Here is a 27,276-nt window from a genome sequence, read left to right on the forward strand (position 1 = left end):
CAGGTATGTATTGGGCTATGTTTGGGGAAAGTGGAGGACACAATTACTTGATTTTAAAACATACTAGAAACCTTCCTTCTCTAAAGCAAAGGTCTTGAAACCAACAGGAGTGTGATTTCTTAGCAGGAGGAATAAGAGGAGCTGGGCAAAGAGTCACTCTGCCTGTCTTCCAGTGTTTTGGTGTTTTGGGTTTTTTCCCATTAATTTTTTTACTTTTCCAAAATAATGGGGGTGGGAGGAGGTTACTGAGCAAAGCCACCTGCAGAGGGAAGTATACCTGAAGAGCCTTGAGGGAAGGGTGAAGCAAACCACCACATGATAACCACAGTGTGGGTTTGAGTCTCGAAGGAATAAATAACTCAGGATCGTGTTATTTTCTTTTTTCCTTCAGCATCTGGTTATTAATTATGGCTGTCATCAAACATTGCCCGAGCCTCTGCTGAAACACCAGCTGGATCACGTAGTTCAATCTAAATAAAAGGAATACAAATCAGTTATGCAGTGTAATTGAAGAAACTTAAGGTTTTATAGATCTTGATTACTTGAGCATTATTGGAGAGTCTCCCACGTATCAGGATTTCAGCTCATATTGCAGCCTTTCAATTATTGTTTTAGAAACAACTACACTCCCCTAATTTTATTAGTGTGAACATCACTTTATCTCCTTGAAATAGCTCTGTGTGAGTGACTTTAACAAAACACTGTTGGGCAAAAGCTAAGCCACTTTTGTAGCCTGCTGGGCCTCACCTGTAGTTTTAATAAAGCGGGTAGTGGTGACAGGAGTTATATCAAAACCTGAAATCAATTTTTCTCCTTTTCTCTGTTCATATTCTGAGATCAACTGATCTCAACCCATTCAAAGCACAGTAACAACAGTGAAAGCTGATGCTTTGTTTTTGCTTATAGAGCAGAAGAGAATTGGATCATCAACTGATCTTCAAGGAGTTAAATAAACAGCCAGACTTGCACATCCTGCCTTAGCATACCAGCAGTTCACCCCAGGCTGTTGGATTGTTGAGGCTCTTCTCAGTGACCTTTGACAAACCACATATAGTAAATAGTTTTAGCTACAGAAGTGCTACTCCTTTCACTCCTTTTTGCAAAATAGAGATTGTTTTTCTCTGGTGGGTATTTGGGGCTTATTATTTTGCACTGCCATGGGTGTGCCTGGTAGTTAGGAGATTAACCGACTCTTCAAAACTCTGCTTGAATGGCCTTTGGCTATGGAAACCAAATTTGAAAAGATAGGGGCAATGAAGGTGTAACAGCTGTGAGCTTTGGAAGGCTGCATGTGCCTGGTGTCACTTTGAACAGCCCTGTCCCTGGGCCAGAGGAAGGTGGGTGGCTTTACCTGCCATGGGGCCGCGCTATTCCCCGTGTTACTGGAGCAAAATGGTGAGCTGTGGTTATCCAGGGTGGTTCTGCTTGGCTTTAGGGGAAGAAGAGCTTCCCCAGCCCATCCTGCACTGACCATTTTGTTCCACAGCTGTGGTTTGCAGACCATGGGGGCTCAAGCTAAGACTCTTAAGGCCAGCTCTCACTTGGAGTCACATCTGTTCACTGCTGATTTCCATTTCCTCTTCCTCCATGGGCATGGAGCTGGGAACAGGCTCTCCTGTCTTCCAGGTCCTGCACCAAAGTGATGTGCAAGGACCCAGTGGCTGCCAGGCTGATGGCCCAGTGCATCTTTGTGTCTCACCATATCTTTGGGATGGGGATAGGGCCTCACTTTTCCTCTGCAGTGTGTGTCAGTCAAGGGAAAAGAGGAGCAGAGGATGTGGGCTCTAGGACACCATCTGTCCCCCTTGGGCCCAGGTGGGAAACTGCACACACCCCTCTGCCCCCAAGGCTGCTGGGCACGGTGCTGAGCTCCTGACTTGGAGGAAAGAGCTGCTGTTGGCCCTGCAGCTGCTCAGGTTCCTGCAGGGTCTGCTCAGCCTCAGCAGTTGGGCTTGGTGAAATCATTTGGTCTTGACGCAAATCCCACTATTGTCTCTGCCTCTATTGTCCCCATTTCCTTTGTGCTGCACCAGGTCTCTGAGCAGTTCTGGTGCATGAGAACTGCATTTTTTCAGATGTAGGCAATTGGGAGGCTCCAGCAGAGGCTGCATGAGCTGTTAGTCCCTATGGGGCCATTTAGGCTGCTGCTGGCCAAAAGACTCTGAGCACACACCCCATGGGGGAAATCTCTTGAGGAGTGAAATGTTACCTGGAGAGATGACCCGAGCACTGATGAATGCAAACACCCAAATTTCCAAGCAATTACCTCTGGGAGTGGAAACTCTGTAGGGGCTGGAGCATTTTCTCTGCCAAAGTCAACCAGAACTCCACACTTTGGTATATCTGCTACCCAGATGCCTTCTAACAGCTGTCCTTTATCTGGGTAGAAGTATTTCCCTGGGCCATGCTTCTTGCCATCTTTCCAACTTCCTTCGTACCGATTTCCATTTGCTGCAATTAAATATGTGAATAGATCTTGAAACTTGCACCATTTTGTTTAGGGGTTACAAATGAAATCAATCAACAGAGCAAACCAGCAGAGGAGAAGGTCATGTGTTTGGCTCCTCTTACTAATTTCAAAGTGGCCGTGGCACTGTGTGTCATTTTGATTTTGCAGTGCTACATTTGCTGTGCCACAGAGGGAGAAAATTCTGCAAAGGAGTCCACACTTGGTCACTTGGAACCAGGACTGTGCTCACCTGCTTTGTTTTCACAGTGATACTCTTTGCTGACACAAGGAGCTAGTGTGCTCAGGGTAAGGGACCTGGTCCTGAGTCACTCTTCACAACATAAAAAATTACAGGATACAAGTTTCAGATTTGTCACTGCAACAAATCAAGCAGGATCTCTGGCTTGAAGAGGTTTGCTTGTCTGGGCAAGGAACAAGAGCACTGATTGCTGTCCAGTCAAAATAATCTTGATTTCAAAGAATACTTTTAGTTAAGATTTTCCTGAATGAATTACGGGGTGAGAATTGTTGCAGAAGTCTGAAGAGTTTAGGCAGTCAGTTACAGGCTGTTTTTCCAGCTGTACTGCTTCTCTTGGCATTTTTCTGCAAGTTGAGAGAGGCTTTTTTTGGACTCTCTGCTGCTCTCCAGGAATTCACCCATCCATCACTAACAAGGAAAGCAGAGCTGCAAGGGGAAGAGAGCAGCCTCATCCATGGATGCTGGTTGAGAAGGGGCATCATATCCATGGTGGTGCTGGGGCTGGGATAGATCCAGACCACCCTGTTGTCACTAGGAGAGTCCTCTGCTCATCCCTTTTCCTACATACAGTGTTTCTAAGCCCAAACCCATTGGGATTTCTGACCATGTTAGTGAAAATACCTTTGAGTCTCAGAAGCATTTTGCCATTCTTCATCACAAGAAATGGCTGAAATACCAGGGCACCCCACAGGGTGCTGCAGAGATAGCTGGGACCTGACAGTAAAGGAAGAGGAGGAAACCAAAAACTCTTTGGGAGAATGTGGGTCTAGTTTACAGGCTGGAGCCTTGGTGATGGTTATCTGCAACTCTGATCTGGTTTTATGCTTATCTGCAACACCAAGCTGCCCTGCCCACAGGTGGGAGCAGCTCGGCTTCTGCACTCCAGCCACCAACAAGTGAGAAAGCACCAAAATGACAGCCCTGGCTGCAAGGAGGGGGCAGTGAACACCCTGACTGCACTGTGGTGCCCAGCTGCTCCCATCTGCTCTCCTCCCAGAGCACCCGAGGCTGTGTTGCTCACAACCATGATCCCCGTGGATGTGAAGTGCTGTGGTACAAAGCTGTTGGGGAATGGATGTAGCAGAGGCGGCAGATCAGCACGGTGCTCTCAGCCAAGCTCACCCTCACTGGGCACGCTGCCACTACAAGCAATTTAATCTTGAGCTGCAGCTCATCGTGACCTCCACTGAAGAACTCCTTTTCTTTCACATGGCAAAGCTGCCGGCACGTGGGCGCACTTCCAGCAGCTGAGCTGAATGCATTAAGCTTGTGGGTATGAAATAATTGCTCTGGCTAATTTTAACCAAAAGGAATCCAGCTAACAATCAGTTGCAGGCTAGGCTGGAGGCAAGTGGGCTCTGAAATGGTGCATCAGCCACAGCTCAGCCTGCGGGGGCTGTTAGTTTATAACTAACAGGGCCTTTGACAGGAGCATGGCAGATCAGTGCAAGAATCCCCTAGAAGCAGGTGCTGATTTCATCCAGATGAGCCATCGGTCCAAAGCAACTCTACAGTCAGCAGAGAGAGCACAGTCATGCATGTGGTGTGCAGAGAAGGTCATGCTCATTCCTCCCAGCTGCTTTGCTTAGCTAATTACTAGCCTTGAGATCACTTTCAAGCAAAAAAAGAGATAGAATAGATGAATAATAATATGGAGATAATATTTATTCAGATGTTCTTGGAATGCCATGCCTGGTATTGCAGAGATTCTTGGGATTCTTGGCTTCAGGGGAAAATGTGTTAAACTCCAAGGAAAATAAGGGGGAAAAGTTTAAATTTCTGTCTTTATGCTGAGATTGGCCCTAACATTCCCAATCCATGATGCGCTTGATGTTATTTATGGAAAAAGATTGTGTACTAATGAAACCCCTGTGTTCACTCAATATGAGCCACTGTCGGAAGCAGACAGAGGGGATAGAGTGAACTCAAAAAGAAAACTATGTTGTTGGTTTTTTTTTTCCTGTGCTGGAAACTGGACTCTTCTTTGGTATGCAGGGCTAGAAAGCCTGTCTGGCAAAGTGCCTGGCTTGAAAAGAGAGATTTGCTCTTCTCTGACCCAACAGTATATTATCTCTAACCCGAACCAACCCAGTCATTTAAATGTAAATCACAGCAAAAGTAAGCTTTCATGCGTGTGGGTATATGGGCTTGAGCAGCTCAGTGCCGGCCCTAGCGCAGCCTGTGCTGCCTCCTGCTGCAGACCAGGAGGGCAGGGATGACACAGAGCGGCCGCAGTCCTGCTGCAAGGCTGCAGTGTAGCACCCAGAAATGTGGACGGCAGAGACACCCGGAGAGCAGCACGACATCAAACAGCTTGGAGGGGGCAGGGTGAGGATGGTCGGTACTTACGGAGCCGCAGCACGCCCTGCCCGTTGGGCTGATCCATCAGCCACTGTCCCTCGTAGATGGAGCCATCGCTGTAGTGCATCTTTCCCCAGCCGCTCCGCAAACCATTGCTCCACTCGCCCTCGTAGCGCTCCCCGTTGGGGTAAGAGAACATCCCCCGGCCCTGGAGAGCAGCACAGAGATGGCTGGTTAGGAGCTGCTCTACTGAAAGGGGACAGTGTTCAATTTTAGGACATCACTTTGATAGAATATTCCATTGTTTATTACTCTTACACATGGCTGCTGGCAGCCCAGCTCTGTGGCTGTTCTCACACTTAAGGAAATGAGATGTGGTAGTATGGAATTTTTTTTTGCAGTTTTATTCACTTGACAAAACCTTGGGTTTATATCTCAGTGTGTTATTATTGGCATGATTGCTGCTAATATTTAGCCAAAAGCGGGTTTTACAAGTATATAAACCTGCCTGAGGATAGGCAGCATTAAAGGATGTGTCTCTCAACACAGGGATTTCATGTCTTTCAACCCTGATGATGTTTCCAGCTCAGTGTGTCCCTGGCTGGCCAACTCCACCCTTTCTTTGTTTTATATGTATGTTTGCCATAAGAGAAGTCCAGAGGTACCTCCTATGCCAGAGATTGATACCAATATGAAATATTTCCATATCACTAACACATTTCCCCATAGGAATGAAGTGTTCTTTTTTTCTCTGAACAAATAATAAAACCACTTCTGGAAACAACTAATTTTTCTGAGTATTAATTTTATTAAACTGCATGGATGTAAGGGAGAAACTTTTTTAGAAGAAAACCCAACCCTAGTGATATGTGGATGTTATTATAAATCTTTCACCAAAGCTCAATTATGCAAAATCTAACCTTAAAGAACCGGAAGGGAAGCTCCCTCTAACAGACAGGAGCCATGGAGCCACACGCTCATTAAAAGCGTTGGTGGAGATGAGTTTAATTTAAGAGCAGACACAAAGACAAACACAAGGTTTCCATTGGCAGATCCAGAAACGTTCCTACAAGGATTTTCACATTAGATTGCAGTCTACAAGATGACTTTCTCATTATGTTCCTTTTAGGAAAAATAGTGATTTATGTGACAGGCTTAATTTCCAAAAGAACTCAAATTATTTGCCTATCATGCTGTAAAACTCCTAGAAGAAAGTGCATTTTCTGGCAGTGCTTATAATGCTGGTTCCTCTGACTTGTTCAAGAACAAGAGGAATGAAAGGGATGGGTGGGGAGCATTAAGAGACAGGATGTGAAACCTCCCATCGTCCTTGGCCGGACTGCAGGTGAGTCTGAGCAGTAACCACTGCTCTGTTGCAGTCAGTGGGAGCTCTGGGCTGTAGCCTGGTAACCAGCAGATGGGTGGGGATGACTCCCTCTCCAGGAAGGAGACAGCACTCCCAAATAAATCTTGGATTTTTAGTCTTGACCATTCAATTCAGCCTCACTATTGCAAAAATAAATATTTTCAGTAATCTTTTTGCACATATGCACCCAACTCTTCCCTGTGTTTTGGGTCCCACTGTCTCACTGCTGGCAGCAAATCTCACTTACACCTCTTCGGTCATTTTCCCACCAGCCTGTGTACACCTTCTTGTATTCCTTGGTCACTGGGTCAAGAATGCTGTATGAGCCATAACCATCCCGCTTCCCAAACTTCCAGTCTCCACTGTAAATAGCTCCTGTGCTTTTCCAAATCTGGGTGCCTTTACCTGTTTAACAAACAAGAGGAATGACAGGGAGACCATCATGGTTAGGAGAAGGCTGCACAGGACTGCCTTTCCTGCTCCATCCCAGGCAGGGCAGCACTCCCTGCACAAAGTCAGGCTTATGTCTGGGATTCAGTTTAGCTTCCCAAGTTGGAACCATCGTTAATCTTGATCAGGGACTTCCTGTGTGGTCTCTGCTGAATGCACTGAAATCTTTCCAAGCCTCAGTTTACTGCTTGTAAACAAGTCTGTCCTGCTCTGGCTGCTCCTGGCTCAGACAGGGTCTCCTTCTCCTGCTCTGTCCCCTGCAGCCCCTGCCACATCTTGGGAATAAATTAATATTCCTGGAGCCAAGTCAGGAGCTGAGAGAGCTACATGGACTGTGCAGCCAGGACACATCCCAGTGCATGGAGTTGACTGCAGTTTGCTGTATTTGGAAAGGATTTTTAGACATCTGTAATAGAGATATTTTGGGTAATTGCCCCTAAGTGCATGCAAAAGCTCTTCAAGTTACCTATTAGAAACGTTTCTGCATTTTTGCATTACATATATCAAATATATGTTTGTGTGTGTGTACATATAGTCAAACATGAATGAATGTTCTTCCAGGAGCATATAGAGCACACAGAACCACTGACCACTTCCTGCCCCCAGGAACCTTTGGAAGGACATCTAAGTTGCTATTTTTTCTCAAAATTATCTATCTTACCATGTTTCAAGTTGTCCAGCCATTCTCCAGTATACTGATCCCCATTTACAAAATAAATTGTGTGTCTTAATCCACATTTCTGGGCTTTCCTGTCCCATTCATAAAAGAGAGGGTCTCTAATCCTGGGGTACTTTATAACGGGCATATTGTCGGTACCTGGAGAAGAAAACAAATTATTATCAGCAATAGATTAGAAATTACTAAGGCAAGTACAGTCAGAACAATATTTGTGAGCCATGCACAGAGACACAACAAACAGGAGGCAACTAAAGATACTGAAGTACAAACCAGCATTATGTGAAAATGGGTTCATAGCATAGCCCAGCCTGCTAGGAAATATTAAACAAATCTCAGCAGGTCTGGTTTGTGGTGGGCATTGATCTCTGCACCTGCCAGAGATCTTGGGGAGTGCAGGAAAAGGCATCTCCTCCATACAGCTGGCCAACTGAATGGGAGTTGTCCAGCATCCCTGAGTCCCACCTGGAGCTGGGACACTTCATACTCCCAGCAGTAATGCAGCTCAGGCTCCTTTCCTGCTAAAAATATCAGTCCTCCAGCTGCCTTCTTAAAAGGGGTTGAAACCACAACATTTCCCTCTCCCAGGAGGCTGTCGACTTGCCCAGGGCAGGCCAAGTGCTTGCCTGGAGTGGTCTCCTATAAACCATAAACAAAAGCCAAAAGGTGGCTGTAGAAACAAAAGCAAATTTCTATGAAATCCGTTAGCATCCAGAGCCTGGCTGGAGCCCGGTGGGGTGGGATGCTCCGATTTTGTCTCCTGGGCTCCCCCTTCTGTCCTGATCTGCGGGACTGAGCCATTTAGAATGATTTTGCTGCTGTCTTTCCCTTCTCTGCAGAGCAAAGTTCTGGTTCCTGCTGTGCTGTGGGTGCCGGGGAGCCCGGCAGGGGAGAAAACCTGGACCTTGTGTGAGGAAAGGGGAAAAGAAAGGTGCTTTAGGTCCTTGCTAGGAAATAAAAGCTAGAAATTCTAACTAAGAAAATACTGTTAGAGTTCAACCTCAGTTCTGCATTTTCCAGCCTTGGGAAATGGTCATTCAAGAGGAAGGACAGCATTGCTAAATGAAAGTACTTATGTATCCAGAAATGAGTCTTGGTTAGAGAACACCGAGGACAGGATCTGTCCCTCGGTATGATGGAGTCACAGCCCACCACAGAGGATGTTTTTCCAGCAATGCAAACACAGGATACACTACAACTGCTGAGTTCCTCCCTCACTTTTGAGTGCTGCAGCTCCTGGAGAATGGGGTTCTTCCCAATATTTGCCAAAGGCTGGGTTTTTTCAGGACACTGTGCCCCATTTTGCTGGCTTGAGCCTGCCCTGCCCTTGCTGGGGAAGCAGAAGAGCTGAGCTACAGCATCTTGTACCCGTCCTGACACTGGCCATGACCTCCGAGTAGCTCATGCCTGTGACAAGAAGTCTCTTCACTACCCCTGCCAGATGGGACCATCGCTTTCCCACCACCACATCCCACCACTTCTTTAACTCAAAGCTTAGGATTTACAAACCCCAGGGAGGATTCCCAGCTGCGGGGGCAGCCCCATCTGCTCACCATATCCTGCGAGGCACAGCCCGCGCAGAGTACCCGAGGTAATGCGGGCTGGAGGGAGCCACCTCTATTTGCTGGATCCCCTTCTAAATTTACGTCAGTCATGCCAGGTTTGCGTAAGTGATAACGCAGTCGGTATTCACCTCCCTGGATGTTTTTAGCCGCCCACTACCAGGGCGCGGGGAGGCTGGCAGCGAGAGGCAGGAGGTGCAGAGTCGTTCTGGCTGCAGCTCTCGGGGCGGAAGGCGAGAAGCCGCTGCTCCCGTGCGCCTCTGCCGCGGCGCTTGGGGATGAGGCCCGTACAGACCCCCGCCACTCCCTCCAGACGCTGAAATGCGACTTTTGTCGGGTCTCTGGTAAAATGAAGCTTTTGTCTGCACGGCCTTGCAGGAAACGCATTTTTTTTTCCCTGGCTCTTTGAGGAACTTCAGAGCAATGCGGTGCGGCTACTTTTTCCATCTTACATCTTAATGAAGAGCAAGGAGGGAAACGCACCTGGCTGCTGGCCGTCCCTGGCAGAAGCCGGCCTGGCACCGCACACCCGTGCACCCTGCCTGACAGTCCCCCGGCCCCGAGAATGCCCCGGCTGAGCTCAGCCCTTGCCGTGACCCAGCACCACGGCAGTGCCCTGCAGAGGGGTCCTTTTGCCAGCACCCACCGGCGGAGCAGAGTCACCTCCCGGCCCCCAGGGCGCTGTCTGCGAGCGGAATGCTCAGAGCGCCTGTTGCTGCTCCTCCCCAGCCGGGCAGCAGGACAGCAGGACAGCGGTGCGACAGGAAAAAGCCACGATCTCGGTTTGCAGAGCAGCCGGAGCGTGGCCGCCGCTCTGCCGCCGTCCCCGATGCCGAGGGCCGAACTGCGGACACCGACCTGCGCTGGTGGCGGCCCGGTGCTGCCTGCGGCGGCGGGGTCGCCATAGCAACGTGCCAAACTCCAGCGCTAAGGGCCGCGGCAGCGGCTCCGGGAGGACGGGGATGTGCCGGGACACGGCATCGCACGCTCGTCCCCTCGCTGAGCACGGGGGATGGAGCCCGAGCCACCGGGCACACACAGCGCTGGGCAGCTCCGTGCCCGGAGCTCCGCATGTTCCAGCAGAATATAAAGTGCTTAGAAGCAACGAGTGTTTCACCTCTGGTTGGTTTTTTATACCCCCAGCAGCAGAAAGCTGGAAATTAAAGCACTGATTACAGCAGTGATGAGTAACAAATAAATCAGCCTTGCAAATGTCGGGAGAAATAGGAGAAAGCTCCTGAAAATGCACATCAGCGGTTTTAAAGGAGAAATCTGAATAAATCTGGCATTAATTCCCTCATCCATGACATTTCTTCCACAGCCTTGGTGAGCAGGGATTGCCACTCTGGCATTATGGGTGTCTGTAATCATCTTCCCTAATGGATAATTGACCGTGCACATTTCTAGTATCACACCAAAGCTCTTGTATGACTCCCATGAGCCAAATGCATTTGGTTCTCATCCTTTTACCACATTTTTGTACACAACTCTGCAGGCTGTATGGTAAAAATGTTGAGGCAGGTGGGAAATCCTGTGATGAAACAAAGCAGGCTTAATTTCCAAAAGAACTCAAATTATTTGCCTCTGTAAAGACGAGATACAGCTCAGTCTTCCCTGAAGGGTGTTCCTTTGCCATCTTTGATATCTGTGGCATTGAACATGGTTTAAATGTTGTGTCCATGCTCGGATAGGACAGAGAATGGATTTATTCCAAGTGTGAGTGTGACTAAAGGCAAATATTGCATTTCCCATGGCATGTGTGAGGGCCATGGAGCAAAAGGAGACAATGCCACTGCCTGGGAAATCAGGTGTAGGAAAATGAAGTGGAGGAAAGGAAGAGGTGCTCCAGAGACAACATGAGCTGGTGTGGAAATGACAGAGGGAGATCTGTACCAAGGGAAAATACACACATGGAATTTCTTGTGTTTATTTTAGATTAACTGGGAAGATGGCAGCTGCTAGCAAGCATTTCCAGAGATGTAGGAGAAGCAGAACTTAAAGACTTCTTTAAGCAGGGGAAAAATAAAAGAGACAAAACCATGGAAGCTGACCAAGTTAGGAAATACTTATACAAGAGAAAATGTCTCCTGCTATTAAAAATGAGATGAAGATATTCAGGAAGGATTTATTCACAGTCACTCATGTTAATGCATTCTGGTTTGGGGCAGAGCCTAAGAATTACTGAAGACAATCATCCCAGTGTTTCACATGGCCAGTTGTAAGGGCTGGAGTGAGGACAGAGGTTTGGGGAGGAAATAAAGAAACCCTTGAGAGGGAAGAAAAAATGCTTATTGCAGCCCAAAATCTACAGCCTGAAATTACAACCAGAAATAGCCCTCTCTGGAAAAATATTAACTATTTTTATTATTTCAGCCCCTATATTGCACTGCACTTAACTGAGAGATTTGCAATTAAAATAATTAGCTAATTCAGACCATTTTACTTGTTTATTTTTAAAGGGCACAGGCTGCCTGAGGTTTTTGAGCTTCAAGTCCAAACTATGTCACACCTAACCACAGCTTCTGCTAACCAGAAGTTAAACTCATATTTAAAAATTAATATACATTTGAAAACAATAAAAATTTTTTAAGAGTTAAAATATTTTAGCAACAAATTAAAATTCACAAACTGGGATCAAAAACTGCCTCTGCAAAAACCTCTGTATCTGGATATGACAGAAGGTGCTGCCTCCATTTCTGGGTTGCTTATTTTAAATTCTGCTGCTCCTGGTCTCTGTGTGTTTGTTATTTTACTTGAGTGGTCCCAGAGTGGGTTATCAGCACCCTCACAGACCCTCCTGCCCCCTCCAAGGAGGCTTCACAGAGACATTTATCTAGGAAGAGGCTGTGTGTGATTCCCATCTACAGCTTTCTTAGTTCAGATATAAACATCTGAATCATACTTAATTATTTTGTCACTTGATAATATGGTTCTGTAGCTTTTTGTATTACAAGGGTACAGAGTGGGAAAATGTAAGCATATTCTTCTTACAAAAAAAGACAAAATTAGACCATCTTGAAGAGAAGGTGGTGATATTTGAAGTTTTATCAGAAAGTTCTTTTGACTCACTCAAATGAAATTTTACTTTGAAAATGTCATTCCATTTTGAGAGAAGGAACCCCCTTGGCAAGTAGGAAGTGGGGATAATTTTTGTAAAGGGTGTCAGATATATCTAGAATATATAACTCAGTCAAGGAGTGAGTTATAAACTCAAACTGACCCAGAAATGTCCTAACAAAACTCTCTTCCTCCCCCAAGAGCTGCTGTTCCCAGGCACAGCATTGGGGCCACTATGAAAAGTAGGGTCAAAAACTCAAGTTATGATGTGCTAGGAGGAGAATTTGGGTTTTCCTCGACACAATTCCCCTTGTTCCAGCCTTGCCAGACAAAATTTGGCCCCAGATACCCCTCTTGGCTGTTTTGGTTTCTTTTTCTTCTTTCACTCGGACAGGCATTGGCCATTGACACCAAGGAACAACAGCAAAACCTTCACCAGGCAGTGCCAGGGCTTCAGTTCTGCTGCTGTTTGTACTACTGCTACTTTAGTTGTCTGGCAGTTGATTAAACCTTACATTTATTAAGACTGAAAGGAAGCTTTTAAATCTGTCCCTATAAGTTGTGCTGTAATTTAGCCCATTACTCTGGAAACACAGTTCATTGTAATGAACTCCACTTCCAGGCTGGACTGAAGATCAGACCAAGCACTGGGAGTTTGTGCATGGAAACCTTCCTGCAGCAAGGTCCTGTGACTTCTATGATGCACTTCCATTTTTTTAATATTTCTTTTAAGGGCAGGATTTAAATTTTTTTAAATTAAATAGGCCCTCAGTATTTTACATCTGAAACCAATCATTTTTGAACTCAAAGGAGACAGCTGTTCCAAGCTGAGTTTGCTCTCACTAAGCCTGGGGAATCACCCAAGTGAAATGTCCAAACTAACTGAAAACTGTCAGAATCAATAAATTAAATTTATTCTGGGAACTTTGTAGAATAAATAGAGAAAAAGCATTTAGGGAAACATATGTTGGAATTCTTTAAAGGTGAAGAGTGTGACAACAACATACTGTGGAAGTGGGATGCTCAGATGTGTGTTTTATTGCTGCTATATTCAAAAGAAGAGTCAGGGAAGAGGTGGGAGGGTCTTGGACTCCGACCAAGCCTGTGTTGATGAGCTGAAGGAGAATCCCCACCACTCTGCTCTAAAGAATTGTCATTAGCAGGACTTTGGAGGGATTGAAGTGAAAGGTTTGAGGTGTAAACTTCACCTGGCTGCCTCTGGTTTGAGAGGCAGCCTTGTAGGAAAAAACATTTTAAATTCTTCCCTCCTTTTTGCCGGGAGCAGTTCTGTCAAGATAAAAACCATGTCGGTTTTACATCAAAACAACCTGAAGTAAAACCCCTGGGTTATCTGGAATATTCAGGCACTTAGATAGTCCTGGAAGCTGACACCAGATACCCTCTCCCCATGAGTTCCTGTTGCTGCAGATTTTTAGCTTTCGTTCTCTGATTAACTACCTGCAACAGGGTAGAGGTTTAAAAGTAAAGTTATGATGTTAATTCCTGAAGTCACCCAAAGCTGAGAATTATTTACTGACCACGGAGTACTTTGCAAGACTCTTAATATCATTGGAGGCAGATAAATTTGGCCATACTTGAGCTAATGCCTCACTTCAAGTCCTTAATTTATTCCTTAATTGAGGGATAAATCCAGATGAATACAAGATGAATCAGCACTAACAATCTCCAGCTGAAAAATGTGCCAAGTATTTTATTTATCATAGCTTTTTGTCACCTGATGTTAAAATAGGGACTAATCTACATTTATATTTTGTCCTTTCTCGTTTGCTGTGCTGGAAAGAATCTGTATTTCTAGGACAGGGGAAAAGCATCAAAGGAAACAGCCTCAATTATCTTTAGAGGAAAGAATGAATGGAATTTGCATTCAGGAATAGTCTGGAGGGTGAAGGAAAGGAGCTCACATGTGACTGTATATATATATATAACTGTGTGCTCAAACAAAATCTAACACACAGAGAACAGTCACAATTTCACTGTGATCCTTAACTTGATTTATTAACTCAATTTCTTAGATATGTTTTCTGGCAGTGAAAAAACTCTGGTGAGTTGGGGATTAATTAAGATAAAGGCAAACCAGGGATTTCATGTTTGTAGATTTGCGGTTCCATGGCCTTAGGTGATCTCTGGCAGCAGAAAACAGCCATTAAAACTTGCAAGATACCTTGAAAAATGGTCATAAAATATTGAAATTCAGAGGAAAGGCACCATTCCTCATGTGTTCCCACAAGTGAAAGACAGGCGAGGTGTGAGAACCGCAAGCATCAGCTGCAGAGAGCTCTGCTCCCCATCCAGGGCTGAGGGGATCACTGTTATCTCAGCTTGCTTTGGTTTTATTCACAAAGATGTGATTGAAATAATGAGATTATACAAACAGCTCCAGCCTCCCAGGAAGTGGAGAGAGCTTACAGGTAATTCTGAAGTATTTTGTAATGGTGCAAGATTAAATAATGTAGAACCAGCTGTAAGGCCAGCCCTGCTACACTCACATTGTTTGTGCTTAACTAAATGTTTTTGTGGTTTCTGTTTTGAAAGAAAATGCAGATCTCTTGAATGAATATTAATTAGCATGGCTTTGTTAAAAAGTTGAAAGAAATCTTTTGGGGTAATCATTATGCACAGCCACAACATGTATAAGAATTGTCAAGAGGTGTAGGGGAGAGGTAGGAAAGTTTGGGATAAATGTCTGGTGATTCCTTGGTGCTCTGGGAGAGCTCTGGGGCCTGCACAGCAGGGCTCTGAGTGGGAAATGCACATTTCCTGCCTTTGTATGTGAAACACCAACCACAGCCCAAACAAAATGTCATCAGCCTGCAGAATCACAGCCCAGGACAAATATTCATTCTGATAAGAGTTTCCTTCTGCTCTTTGGAGGCTTATAGATCAGCAGCAAAAGGAATACTTTTAAGGGTTATTGACAATTTATGATGTTTTCTAGAAGCACCTTTTCCTGAATGTTAGGACTGACATAAGCAATCCTACAAATGTTGAAGTGTTTTTAACTTTCTGGATTCCCCCAGATCTGCAGGAGGGTGTCAGCACCCCAACAGGAAGGGGTAAGATGCAGCTGTATCTTAGAGGTGGCTCTGTGATAAACTGAGCTGACAGAGAACTGCAAAGGTGGAGGGAATGTTTTCATGTGGGAAGGAAAAATAACTTTGCTGGCAGGGAGTATTCCAACCTTGTGGCGAACTGGAAAGTTTTGGCACGTATCCAGCGCAGAATTAACGCTCCAATCTGAGATGTGATCCTTTCTCTTCAAAAGTCTGTAATCCAATATCCAAGCCTCCTGTAACATAAAGTCCTGTTACACAGGATCATGGACAAAAGCTAGAATCCAGGAATAATTGAATACAGACATAACAAATTACTGTGACATTTCTATTATGTTGATTAATTTGTTATTCTACTTCAGGATTACCAAGACCTGTCACAACATATGTGTTTGATCTCTGGACAATCATGGCCTCACTGGAGAAGCAGCAAGGAAAATGAAATATCCCTGGGGTTAGTGGTTCTCAAATCAGCAGAAATTCCAAACCACTACAAATTCTGAGAGGGTTTCTCTGGAAACTGAATGTAGAAGATCATCAACAGTATTTCAGGTGTCCACCCACAAATGTATGAACAAAACATGCTAAAAGGCAAACAGTGTGAATATAGACCTAGAGAAGGACCAGGGACAGCAAGAACACTGAGGAGTGTGTCTACACCCAATGTTATTGGTTGTTTATGCCAAATTCAAGAAAATGAGATCCTACATACACTCCTCATGAAAAGACAGCATTGCATTTGTGTTTTTGCTTTGGCTTCACTCCTCCCGTCTTCCTTTTACCTTTTTTCCTTTTTAATTGCTTCCTTCCCCCTCCCTTTTTCTTCCTCTTCACCAATTTCTACCCTTTCACAATAAACCCACAGGATGTGGTGTCAACATTTACAACTCTTTACACCCTGCCCCAGAACATCAGGCCTTGCTCACAGCTGGCCAGTCCAGCTGCTGAGTGGGTAAATATTGTAAAAATAAAAACAACAGGAATTTTCTCTTGCTGTCTTCTCTGATATCAAGGACCTTTGACCAAGGTCCGGGCAGCTGCAGGGCTGAGCTGCCTCAGATTCAGCCACCAGGTCTCTCTGAGGGGGCTGGCCCTGTGCAGTGGAGGGATTTATCTGCACTCTCAGCCCTGTGTGTGATGAACCACCTTTGAAGGGCAGGAAGATGCTTCTATGTCACACCACGGAGCACTTCAGGTGCTGCCACAACACAAGGGGGTTTCAGGAGAGGTGCAGGGCCTCCAGGAGGTGACCGGGGCAGGGTGGGTGACAGCAGCTGAGGGGATCCCCCCATCTGAGGGGAGGCCTGGCCTGAGGAGAGCACAGGCCTGACGGCGACCCGCGCCTGAGGGGACCGTCACGGGAGGGGATCCCGGGCCTGAGGGGAGCCCACACCTGCGGGAATCCCGCACCTGAGGGGAGCCTTGACGTGAGGGGAATCTGTGGCCCGAGGCGATCTCTGGCCCGAGGGGGAAACCACGGTGCGAACCAATCCCCCACCTGACGGGTCGCATCCCTGAGGCAGGGAGAGAAGGGCGGGGCCAAGGGTGGCGCGCGCCGCCGCGGGGCCGCGCCCATGACCGCGCGCGATGACGTCAGCGGCGCACGCGGCGCGCGGGTGCGGGCGGCGGGCGCGCGCCGGCGGCCCGGGGAGCTGGCGCGGCCCCGCGCCATGCGGGACCAGCTGGAGCGGTGCCTTGGCGAGTGGCGGGAGCTGGAGGAGGAGTTCCGGCAGCTCCAGGTGAGCGGGGGGCGGCGGGGCCCTGCGGGGCATCGCGGTGCCTCCCCCGCCGGCGCGGACGCAGCTTCCCCCGCGCTGCCCTTGCCGGCTCCGCTTCGCGGTGTGTACGCGGGGCCGGCCCCGGCTCGCCCCCCGCCGGCAGGAGCGGGACCGGGGGTCCCCAGCACCGGCCGCATCCCCGGGGCGGCTCGGCGGGAGCAGCCGGAGGTGCGGGCCAGGCGTGCTCGATGCGGGGTGTCCGCACGGAGCGCAGCGGTGCGAGAATGTGCATCCCTGCACGGCAGCCGCCAACAGCTTGTGCCCCGCTACCCCCACGCTGCGAGCGCATGGGGCAGCCCAGACGGAGCCACGGCCGTGCCCCAGCTCCTTCTGAGGATGCACCAAGATGTGGTGCCGCGGTTCCCGCTGCTGGAACAAGGATGGGAAAAGGGGACGCGGTGCGCACCCGTGGCGTGGTGCAAAGAGCGGTGCAGGCAGCGCCTGTCCCGCCAGCATCTCCTGGCGGAGTTTGATTTCCCGTGGTGGGATACGACGGGTCCAAGTGCTGTTTTTCCATCTTGCAAAAGTGCACTGAGGGACGGAAAGGCCTCGGAGTGGGGGCCAGGACCTGTTCTACAAGATGCTTTTACCTCCAGAAACCTTCCCTTCCTTCCCTGTTTGTCATCAGTGCTGCACCTATACACGTGCTTTAAATCTTAAAGCCAGTTTTAAAGTACAACCGGCTTCTCACTCTGGCGGCTGTTTTAGCCTCTTTTAGACTGTTAAACAGAACGTGCATGCAAAAAACGAAAGTGTGATTTCCAGATTTAGTTTGTTTCTTAATTAAAACTCAGGGCAGGCTGTACTCCCGTTAGCAGAAACAAGGGTTGGGTGCTGGGGGAGACCAGCTGGTGTGGTTTTGTTGGTCACCCGATTGCTGTGTGCACCTTCTTGACAAGCTCCCTGCCTGAGTCTGACCCAAACCACAGTAAATGTCAGTGACTTGTCTCTGCCTCAGTTTCCCCACCTGTAAAAGGAAAGTAGAAACACTTTTTGGTGGGCTGGCAGCTGCTGGTTGTCGAGGTGTCATTGACCAGGGATTAGTGCTGTAGAGGTGTGCTCAGCAAAACCAAAGTGAGCCTAAAACAGTGAGAGCTGCAGTGACTCCAGGGGTTTGGTTATTAAGGTCTTTAAATCAGATACTGGAACTTGTTTTGGATTGTTCTTGTAAATAAAGAGCAGCTACCAGGTGGGTCCTAGCAAGGAGGAGAGCAAAGATTTGGTTTGTGTGGTTTCACCACCATGTTTATGCTCTGGGAAGAGCGGTGGGAATTTGTTGGTGTGCTGGTAGGTAAGGCACCCATGTAACCCACACTGTCTCTTTGCACTAACTCTGCAAACTTTGTTTTCCAACTTATTATAGGTCTTAAAATTGACCCAGAGGTCATTGCTTGGTTCTTGAGGAGCCCTTCCTGAGACCTTCTTCATGGGGAAGGGGGTGAAATCCTTGCAAAAGGTGGAAAAGCAGAGCCCAGGTATCCTGAAGCACAGGGAGGGGTGAGAGCAGAGGCTCCTCTCGATGGGTTTGCAGTTGGTGTGTCCTCATTACTGCTGAGCACTAATTGGGGGCTTCGGGGGACCAATGAGCTGTGATAAAACAGTTCCTCCCAGGGAGCATCAGAGGCCACAGGCAGGGACATCAGTTCAACTCTTTAAACCAGAATATGGAGCAGTAGGTTCCCTGAATATCTGTGGGGTTGGGATGGCAGTCGTGGCCAGGAGGTGCCTAAACCCTCAGCGACGGATTTGTGCCTGGTGTTGTGTCTTTCTCCTCCCCCCTGCCCCCTTCTGTTAGGTCCCCATTTCTTTTCGCCAAGATTTAATCTGGCTGTGAAATTGGAGTGCCTGCTCTGTGATTTAGCCACCATTTGATGGGCATGGATCAAGATCAAATGGAGGATTAGGGGATTCAAGGATTAGGGGCTCCACTGCAGGGTGGGATGGGAGTGAGGAGCTCCTGAGTGGGAAAGCTCTTTGAAGAGGAAATGAGATGAGTGTAGAGGATGCTTTTCCTCTTGCAGGAATTTCATCAGTGTCCATTTAAGCCCTATTGTATCTGTACTGGTTTGGCATCTCCCCTCCTTGCTTGTTAAAGGGGTGCCTGTTGTATCCCATAAAAACAGGATTTTCCTTGTTTCACTTGGAGGTAAGGACCAAATGCTGTGAATAACCTAGAAGGGCTCTTCCTACCAATCATCTCCTCTTCTCCTGCAGGAAACACACAAAGTTTACAGGCAGAAACTGGAAGAAGTCACTGGCTTGCAGACAGCCTGCAGCAGCTCCATACACCGGCAGAAGAAGTCACTGAGGGATCTGAAGCATAGCCTGCAACGGTAACCTGGAGGGTGGAGGAGGCAGGGATGGGATATTTCTCCTTCCCAAAGGCTGAAATGCTTGGATTTTTAGCACTTTTAATAGACAATCTATGTTGCAGTGCTAAAGTTGTTCTATATTACACCCAATATAATGTACTGCATGAGAGAGGGAGTCCTGTAAATAAAGTTTTAGTGAGCTGGTGTGGGGTTCATCCTTGCAGTGCATGCTGTACATTGCAGGACTGGGCAGCTTTTGGCTGTGCTTTGCTCTGTAAACTGCACTGGAAGAGCAACATCAGTCCTTGAACCTGAAGGTGTACCTTGTTCCTGGGTGGATTTACAGGAGGGAACTGTTTTTGGCTGCTTGGCTGATCCCAGGTGCCACGGGCTGAATTCCTTGTGTGCAGGCCTGAGTACAGCACCTCTGACACCACCGGCTGCTGGCTCTGCTGCTCTCTGGTTAACATTAATTACTAAAACCACAGTTTGTCAGTAAATCATCAGCTCTGTGTCCTGTTATGTCCTGAAATACTTTCATGCCTGAAGAGCTGCAGCCTCTGCAAGGGCAGTGCCTGAAACCACGCACAAAGTTCCCAGGGTGGAGGGAGTTCCTTCAGAAAAGCACAACATACCCACGCGATCCTGTCACTGAGCTGATGAAAAGAGAAGCTGATTTATAAATCAGCTGGTTGAAGTAACCTACAGCAGCATAAACTTGGCAGTGAAATAAAGTTGTGATAAGCCAAATGGTGCCTCAGAACTACAGGAGCAAAGTGCATCACCTCACAGAGCCAACTCTATAACAGCCTGGGTTTTATGACAACATTATTTTCCTTCAAATAAAAAGGAGGTGAAAACATGAACAGGAATATCTTGTTTCTGTGTTCTTGCAGGTGCAAGCCCAGAGCGAGTCCTGAGGAGTTTGCTCTCATTCAGGAGATCAGCAGCCAGATCAAGGAGAGGCAGAATGCTTTCTTTGACATGGAAGCCTACCTGCCCAAGAGGAACGGGTGCGTGCTCCGCCGGGGAGGCTCGCGCGCTCCAGGAATTTTGGATTTTTAAATGTTCACGGCGCTTTGTTCCTGAAGGAAAAGGTTAAAGAAAGACATGTAAAATTGGATTAGTCATAAATCTCTTGCTGAGCTGCTGTGTCAGTTGTACACAGAATTCATTAGCTGTGAGTGGATGTAAATGTGTGTGGGCAGTGCAGGTTTTCTGTTAAAATGACAGTAACCTGCACTGGCAAGGGATTGTGCCAGTGTTCCACACTGATGTTTTCCTGGGCTAATTTTTTGAGGGCTGAATCAGCACAAGACTTTTCTCTTTGTTTTTTAAATAATATTTTTGACCAACTCTAACTTTTTCTTCAAGTGGGTTTTCTAGGACAGAGTTATGTCAGTTGTCAAGGACTGTGTGGTGCTGCAGCCCCCAGAAGTTTCTAAGAAACTTTTCTTCCAAATCCTCCCTGTATCTGGATTTGGACAGTACACACTACATATATTGCCCTTAGACTGTAGTGCAAAAAAAGGGACCAGGAAAATAAACCTTTTCAGTAACTTCCTGGAAATGCTGACCAATACTTCCACGTGTAAACCTCTTCTGTGGTCTTTCCCTCCAGTCTGTCTTAATTAAAAACCTCCAGCAAATGTGGCTTTGGCAGAGCCACTGCCTCATCATCTTGATCTAGATCATCCTGTGTTGTTCAAATAAAACAACTTACTTGGGTCTGCTCTTGGCTTTTGTCTTTCAGCTTGTACTTAAATCTGGTGCTGGGAAATGTGAATGTCACCCTCCTGAGCAACCAAGCAAAGTGAGTGAGCCTCCCCACATGTGTGAATTTGTGTTTCTCTGGGGCCAGCTGTGGGTGTGGACTGAAGCCCAGAGAGGGGAATGGGTTTCTCTTAAACCTGATAAGTGAAATGTTGAGGGTGGGTGACTGGACTATGACATGGGGATAAGCAAACATCTTATATAGCTCAAACTGATTTCATCCATCACTTGCTTTTAAGCCCAGCTCAGCCTATGGCCTTAACGGTAAAAGTGTTTGGAGTTTTTTGGTGATGAAAAATGGTACTGTGACTTCTAGGCATACAGTGCTCCAGAAAATGGAGATATATATATATATGTATATATATGTATATATATGTGTATATATATATATATATATATATATATNTGTATATATATATATATATATATATATATATGTATATATATGTATATATATATATGTATATATGTATATTTTAAATCTTGTGCCAACCCAGCAACCAGCTCTGATGCACTTAAGGCATTGTGTTGCAGCTGAGACAGACCCTCCCTGCAGGCAGAATGCTGCCTTTCATCACTGTCTGTTTTCTAAGTGTTTCAGCAAAACCTCTGTCTCTGGCTTGGCATTTGGCTTTGTTTGTGGTCTGGAAAAGGTGAAGCCACATTCCAGTCAAACATCTGTTTGTGTCCATAAACAGCACCTGTTTCCTTCCAGGTTTGCCTACAAGGACGAGTATGAGAAGTTCAAACTTTATCTGACAATAATCTTATTACTTGGGGCTGTTGCCTGCAGGTTTTTTCTCCACTACAGGTAAGCTGCAGTTTTATTTCTTATCAAGTATTTTGCATATAATTGTGCTGGATTTGAATTATCTTATGTACTGTTAAGGACAGTGAGACAGCTCAGGTGGTGTTAAGGCTTTGAGCAATTGGACAGCAGGACACCTGCAGCTCTGGCAGGAACTATACTTTAGCTAGTTATTTTTCCTTTTTAAAAGAGTCTTTTGTAACTGAGGAAGCCCAGCATTGTGTTTTCTGATGATGTTGTTATTCTGGCATCAAGCTGTCCTTGGGAACAGTTGGTTTTGCTTATGGGTTGTCCCAGGCAAGAACCAACACTGCTGCAGCTCTGGGGTAACAAAAGAGAATATGTGTGAAATAATCAGACCTGAAGCATTATCTCTAGGTTGTGATAAAGTGTCTGAGCACTGACAAGCTTCCACTATTCAGTTTTGATTAAAAACCAGGAAGGTGTTGCAGCCATGCACTTCCACTATGGTCTATGTGTGTCTGAGTGAATACAGGATCATCACAGGAATGATGGTGCCCTGTGCAGAGGCTGTTCCAAATTCCTTTGGTGTCAGGAGTTTGCAAATGACAAAATAAAGTTTTGGTGTTTTGGGTTTTTTGCCCCAGAGCATAATGCTCTTCCATTCTTTTAGTTGATTGGATTTATATAGATCTCATGGAATCTCCTCATTGAATTAGCCTGGAAAGGCCTCTCTAAATTGGATCATCTGCTGCTTCTGTGGTGCTTTCTCTCCTTGAGCAGCACTTAATGTCATCCCTGCATACCTGCTTATCAGCTCAGGATCTGCAGTGCTGGATCACAGGGGAAAGGGTCCTGGAGCCTGGCAGTGCTGCATGTGGGTTAGAGATGTTCAGGATGGGACTTCGTGTCTGTAGCTTCACTTGGGGAGGTTTTCATCTACCCAGGAAGAGAAAGGAAAAACAGGGATTTTTAAAATGCATCTTTATAATTAACAAGATGGTTTTTTACTCTGTTTTTTCTGTTTAACAGGGTGACAGATGAAGTGTTTAACTTTCTGTTGGTGTGGTATTACTGTACGCTGACGATACGGGAAAGCATTCTCATTAGCAATGGCTCAAGGTACAGTGCCTCCTGCAAAAACCATGGAAAGCATGAAATGTCCTTAGAAAAAAAACAAGCAACAAAAAGGGATTCAGCTTGGCACTGAAGCCCAGCAAATCCGAGATGCTGATGGCCTCTCTGCAGAGTCTTTTGTCTCTCTCCTCCTCTCTGGTCACTTCTAAGGGCACCTGAGGTTTGGGGAAAGAGCAGTTGCAGTTCCTGAGAGTCCCTAAGTTATTGGTCCAAAGTGTTGGCTGGTTTTGGTAGCTGTGGGTTAGCTGTAGATGTGCTCTGGGGTGTGTGTGCTGCATTTTGTTAGAGGTCACACATCTTTGTTGGAACTGCCACAGCATCCCTTGTGCTTGAGTTGGGACATCTGCTTTGTTCCCATTTTTTGGATAATTTTTTGCCTGTAAGGTTGGACTTCAGTGCTGAAATCCATGTTTCTTGTCTAACTGCCATGCTTTTTTCTGCTCAGGATCAAAGGCTGGTGGGTGTCTCATCACTACGTTTCCACGTTCCTGTCTGGAGTGATGTTAACGTGGTGAGTCTGCTCCTGCCTGCTCGAGGTGCTTCAAGCCTGTTTCATGGTGTTTATATCATCTAAGCATTTAAATCCGGTGTGACCATGAAGCTGTGGCCACAGGACACATGGCAGAGTGTCAGCCTTAATATTTGTTTGATGTTACAGATGTTTTCAATGATAAACACAACACTGCAAGTTTGTATTTACATTGCTAGTTAAAAAAAAATAGAAATAAATGCAAACCCTCTGGCTGTAGTTGGGCTGTTGATAGCAAAATCTCTCTAAGTCTCCCAGATTCTGTCTCTGTAATTAAGGAGACAAGCAGCACTTTGCTATAGAGGAAGGACACCACAAAATGAATGCTTGGTGCCTTTTCTGAGCCTTGATCACAGAGTTTAAAGCAAAAAATGCAAGTTACTGCCTTGCAGTGGGTGGTGGTGGTGGTTGGATAACCCACAATGCACCCCCCGTGCAACCTGTCTCAACTTGGGCATGAAGTGATGAGTTAATTATTAAAAATTGTTTTAAAACAACAGAAGCTTCTTCTCCTGTATCTGTAAGGGGCTGACATAGTGGCTGGGGCAGAAGGTCTCTTGCCCTCCATCTATTCTGAACTGCCCTCAGGATAAGTAGCACAACCACCCCCTGTTTGAGTGCTCGTGTTCTCGATGCAGATAATGCTGAATGGCTTTGCTGCCTGGAGAAAACTGATAATGGATAAGAGGGGACAGCATTTATCCTTGTTAGAGAGGGGAAACCTAATCAATGAGAGCAGTTCCTGTGTGGCTGTAGCACCTCTCAATGGGTGGAATGGGCTGGGTACCAGCTGCTGGTTCATTTGCTAATGGGATCAGGCCTGGTGGTGAAGGGGAAGGGTTGGATGCATTGGATGCTTTTAGCAAACTAATGGACCTCCTCTGTGTTCTGCTTCCAGGCCAGATGGACTCATGTATCAGATGTTTCGCAGTCAATTTTTAGCATTTTCAATATTTCAGAGTGAGTATATCTTACCTTGCTAATTCAGGGGATAAATTAATTTTGTCATACATTTTTAGAAGAAAACACTTTTGTTTGGTAAATACTGGAATATCAAACTGTAGGGATATAAAGATAGTGTACAAATATGAAATCCATAAATATAAGCAATAATTAAATGCTGTTGGATTAAACATTATTAAAGTAGTTTGATACTTACCACACTTCTGAATAACCAATGTAGTGATGTTTTCTCTCTCCTTCTCCAGGCTGTGTTCAGTTCTTACAGTATTATTACCAAAGGGGCTGCCTCTATAGGCTCCGGGCTTTGGGGGAGAGAAACCACTTGGACCTTACAGTAGGTGAGGTCTCCTGCTATGCTTTTTTTTGCCCTGCTTCTGCACAGGTTTTGGATGCACTGATAGAGAGGGAGAGGGCTGTGTGCCCCGACATTGCAGAGCTGTCCCCTGCCCACTTGCCTGTGTCCCAAGGCAGGAAGGGTAGCAAGGCTTTTATCCCCCTCCTTGGGTCCTGTGGGTCAGGAGGAGAAGAATCTCTGCTTTGTCAGCATTTGAGGAGACTAAGATGGAGGTTTTAGTCATCCCCAATTTCATCCTTCTCCAACTACAGCAATTTCAAGAAAATATTTTTACTTGACAAGAATAGCCCTCATGGGGTGGTCTGGGTGGGGAACAGCTGTAGCTTCAGTCCTGGCTCCTCATGCTCATGCTCTGTCTCTTCTGTCAACCTTTTCCAGAAGGATTTCAGTCCTGGATGTGGAGGGGGCTGACATTTCTCCTTCCCTTCTTGTTCTTCGGGCATGTAAGTTGGATGATGCCCTCCTCCCTCTGCAGCACAATGTCTGCCGCTGCACCCCCCCAAAGGTGCTTTGGATCACACGCAACCATGACGAATGTTTCCAAGGTTTAATTCTTTTTGCTTGTAATTAAGTTGCCTTTTTCTTTTCCCCTTTGCAGTTCTGGCAGCTATACAATGCAATCACGCTTTTCAGATTGTCAAGGCACAAGGAATGCAAAGAATGGCAGGTGCGTGTTGGCTCTGCTCAGAAGCAGAACAGAGCAGGGCAGAGAGGGGGTGCTTGACCACATCCTGAAAGATATTTGGGCATCTGACTTCATTCAAATATCTCAGGATAATGCAGCACAGGTCCTGTTCTGTGTCTGGCAGAGCCCAGCAGTACTGAATATAATCCATGTTGTAATATTACAAGGTAATAAATGCTGCTTCCTCTCCCCTTTCAGGTTTTTGTCTTGGCTTTCACATTCCTGCTGCTCTTCCTCGGGAACTTCCTCACTACTCTCAAGGTGGTGCACACTAAACTCCAGAAGAACAAAGACAAGGTGAAGAAGCTGTGACTCCCCCTGTTCCCAGTGTGCATCCATCCCTCTGCCCCCAGCAGGGCTGGGTTTGGGACAGATCCTGCTCCACCCCAGCCAGGCGATGGATGGGCTCGGAAGGACTCTCCTGTCCCTGTGTTTGGTGAAGGACTCTGCCAGCACAGACTCAGTATTAATGCAAGCATGGCTCTCCAGTCACACTCCTGCTATTTATGTATATTTAATATAAAATGTATTTGCTTCTGGGGGTTTTTGTTCTGTATATAGAGCAGCATGCACCTGCCTGGCAAAGTGCCAGCGTTGAGGAAAATGTGGGATCTACTGTAATTCCAATTCTGGAATGATACCTGACACTTTCCAGTTTTATTATTTAAATTCTGGGTTTTGAATTTATTGAGATTTATGAACACTCTGGGTGGATCAGTAATACAGAGCGAATGCTGTTTTTTAAGGCATTTGTTTAAGGCATATTCTCAGTGGCAATACTAACTATGTGTACTGTGAAAAGAAAATGCTCATCTTTGTACCATACTGCTGCTATATACACTTCTAAAAAGCTATCTAAAGAAGAGAAATTCCTCCTTTGAAAACAAAATCATGCAAGCAAAAGCAGTTTTTAAATGGCAGGGACGTCTGCTAGCCCTTTTCCAGGGAGACCAGGTCATTTGTCCAGGCCTGACAGGACCTAAAATAAACCATTCAATATGCAGCTGCCTCTGCCCCTTTTTGTAACAAACACACAGCCCTTGGGTTGGTTTTTGAGGCATGGTTCTGGAAAGGGGGAGGACAGGCTCAGCTCAGATATTAAATACTGTCTTTAGATGCTGCACTTGTACCAATGCTGAAGAGAATGGAAACACTGGGTCAAGTGGATGGCAGGGGCCAAACACTGACTGCTACCCTGCTACAATCCTTGTGCTGCTTGACTTTACAGTCACTCATTTTAACACCCTTTTTTGGGTGCTGTACCTTCTGTACCTCCTCAGGCAGTTGCAGCACTGAGCTGCCTTGGGCCATGTCTCTCACAGCAGTGAAGGCTCCCTTTGAGCCAGCACAAAGCCCAAACTGGGCACATTCTCTGGCAGTGTGAGTGGAAAACAGTGCCCTCCTCCCCAGTCTGCTCACGAGGGGACAGATAATGCACCACAGGCTTGAGTTGGATTCATCAGTTCCGTTGCTGCAAACTTGCAAAATTACCTTTGCCATGCCACTGTCCTGTGGGCATGAACAATAAACTGCAATTTGCATATTTTCAACAGTTTTCACACCAGTTGGGCTGTATTTTGCTGTTTATGTGATCTGTTGTGTTATGCTGGAACCTGGTTCTGCAGGGGTGAGTAACGTGAGTTCTGCAACCTGAGAAATTCAGATTAAAAAAGCCAGAGAGATTTCCACTGTGGAGCTGATGATGAATGGGTCACTTCCTGAACACTGGTGTTTCAGTTCTGTACTGGGTGAGGTGAAGGGTGGTTCTTTTAGTGACAAGTAAA

The 27,276-nt window shown here is 46.4% G+C and overlaps 2 protein-coding genes across 7 annotated transcripts; one reads left to right on the forward strand and one right to left on the reverse strand.

Moving 5' to 3' along the window:
* Positions 1-372: 372 nt before the first annotated feature.
* MORN3 (MORN repeat containing 3) lies at positions 373-24,750 on the reverse strand. 6 transcript variants are annotated; one of them, XM_015643720.3, is made up of 9 exons: positions 24,649-24,750; positions 22,630-22,762; positions 20,278-20,366; positions 15,320-15,427; positions 7,487-7,642; positions 6,623-6,780; positions 5,058-5,217; positions 2,267-2,451; positions 373-470 (listed from the first exon to the last, which is right to left on the reverse strand). In XM_015643720.3, exons 5-9 carry the CDS (start codon positions 7,629-7,631, stop codon positions 402-404), a joined length of 717 nt encoding a protein of 238 aa, XP_015499206.1. In that variant the 5' UTR covers positions 7,632-7,642; positions 15,320-15,427; positions 20,278-20,366; positions 22,630-22,762; positions 24,649-24,750; the 3' UTR covers positions 373-401. The 6 variants fall into 6 exon arrangements, with proteins under 6 accessions (XP_015499206.1, XP_033373960.1, XP_033373961.1 ...); XM_033518069.1 differs by lacking the exon at positions 15,320-15,427; XM_033518070.1 differs by lacking the exons at positions 20,278-20,366; positions 22,630-22,762; positions 24,649-24,750 and adding an exon at positions 16,690-16,729.
* TMEM120B (transmembrane protein 120B) lies at positions 16,819-26,495 on the forward strand. Its single transcript, XM_015643709.2, has 12 exons — positions 16,819-16,930; positions 19,184-19,302; positions 20,178-20,294; positions 21,035-21,094; positions 21,770-21,865; positions 22,856-22,945; positions 23,406-23,471; positions 24,388-24,449; positions 24,698-24,790; positions 25,186-25,250; positions 25,406-25,474; positions 25,691-26,495. The coding sequence occupies exons 1-12, from the start codon at positions 16,862-16,864 to the stop codon at positions 25,802-25,804; spliced, it is 1,020 nt and encodes a 339-aa protein (XP_015499195.1). The 5' UTR covers positions 16,819-16,861; the 3' UTR covers positions 25,805-26,495.
* Positions 26,496-27,276: the final 781 nt, after the last annotated feature.

Source organism: Parus major, chromosome 15 (assembly GCF_001522545.3).
Source record: "Parus major isolate Abel chromosome 15, Parus_major1.1, whole genome shotgun sequence".
Taxonomy (NCBI): domain Eukaryota; kingdom Metazoa; phylum Chordata; class Aves; order Passeriformes; family Paridae; genus Parus; species Parus major.

Coding starts and splice junctions, on each gene's coding strand:
- MORN3 (XM_033518069.1), bottom strand. CDS start 7,631: ATGCCCGTTATAAAGTACCCCAGGATTAGAGACCCTCTCTTTTATGAA. Junction 5,218..6,622: donor GGGAAAATGACCGAAGAGGT/GTAAGTGAGATT, acceptor GCTGCTCTCCAG/GGCCGGGGGATGTTCTCTTA. Junction 471..2,266: donor CAGAGTTTCCACTCCCAGAG/GTAATTGCTTGG, acceptor CCTTTTATTTAG/ATTGAACTACGTGATCCAGC.
- TMEM120B (XM_015643709.2), top strand. CDS start 16,862: ATGCGGGACCAGCTGGAGCGGTGCCTTGGCGAGTGGCGGGAGCTGGAG. Junction 24,450..24,697: donor AGCATTTTCAATATTTCAGA/GTGAGTATATCT, acceptor CTCCTTCTCCAG/GCTGTGTTCAGTTCTTACAG. Junction 24,791..25,185: donor CCACTTGGACCTTACAGTAG/GTGAGGTCTCCT, acceptor AACCTTTTCCAG/AAGGATTTCAGTCCTGGATG.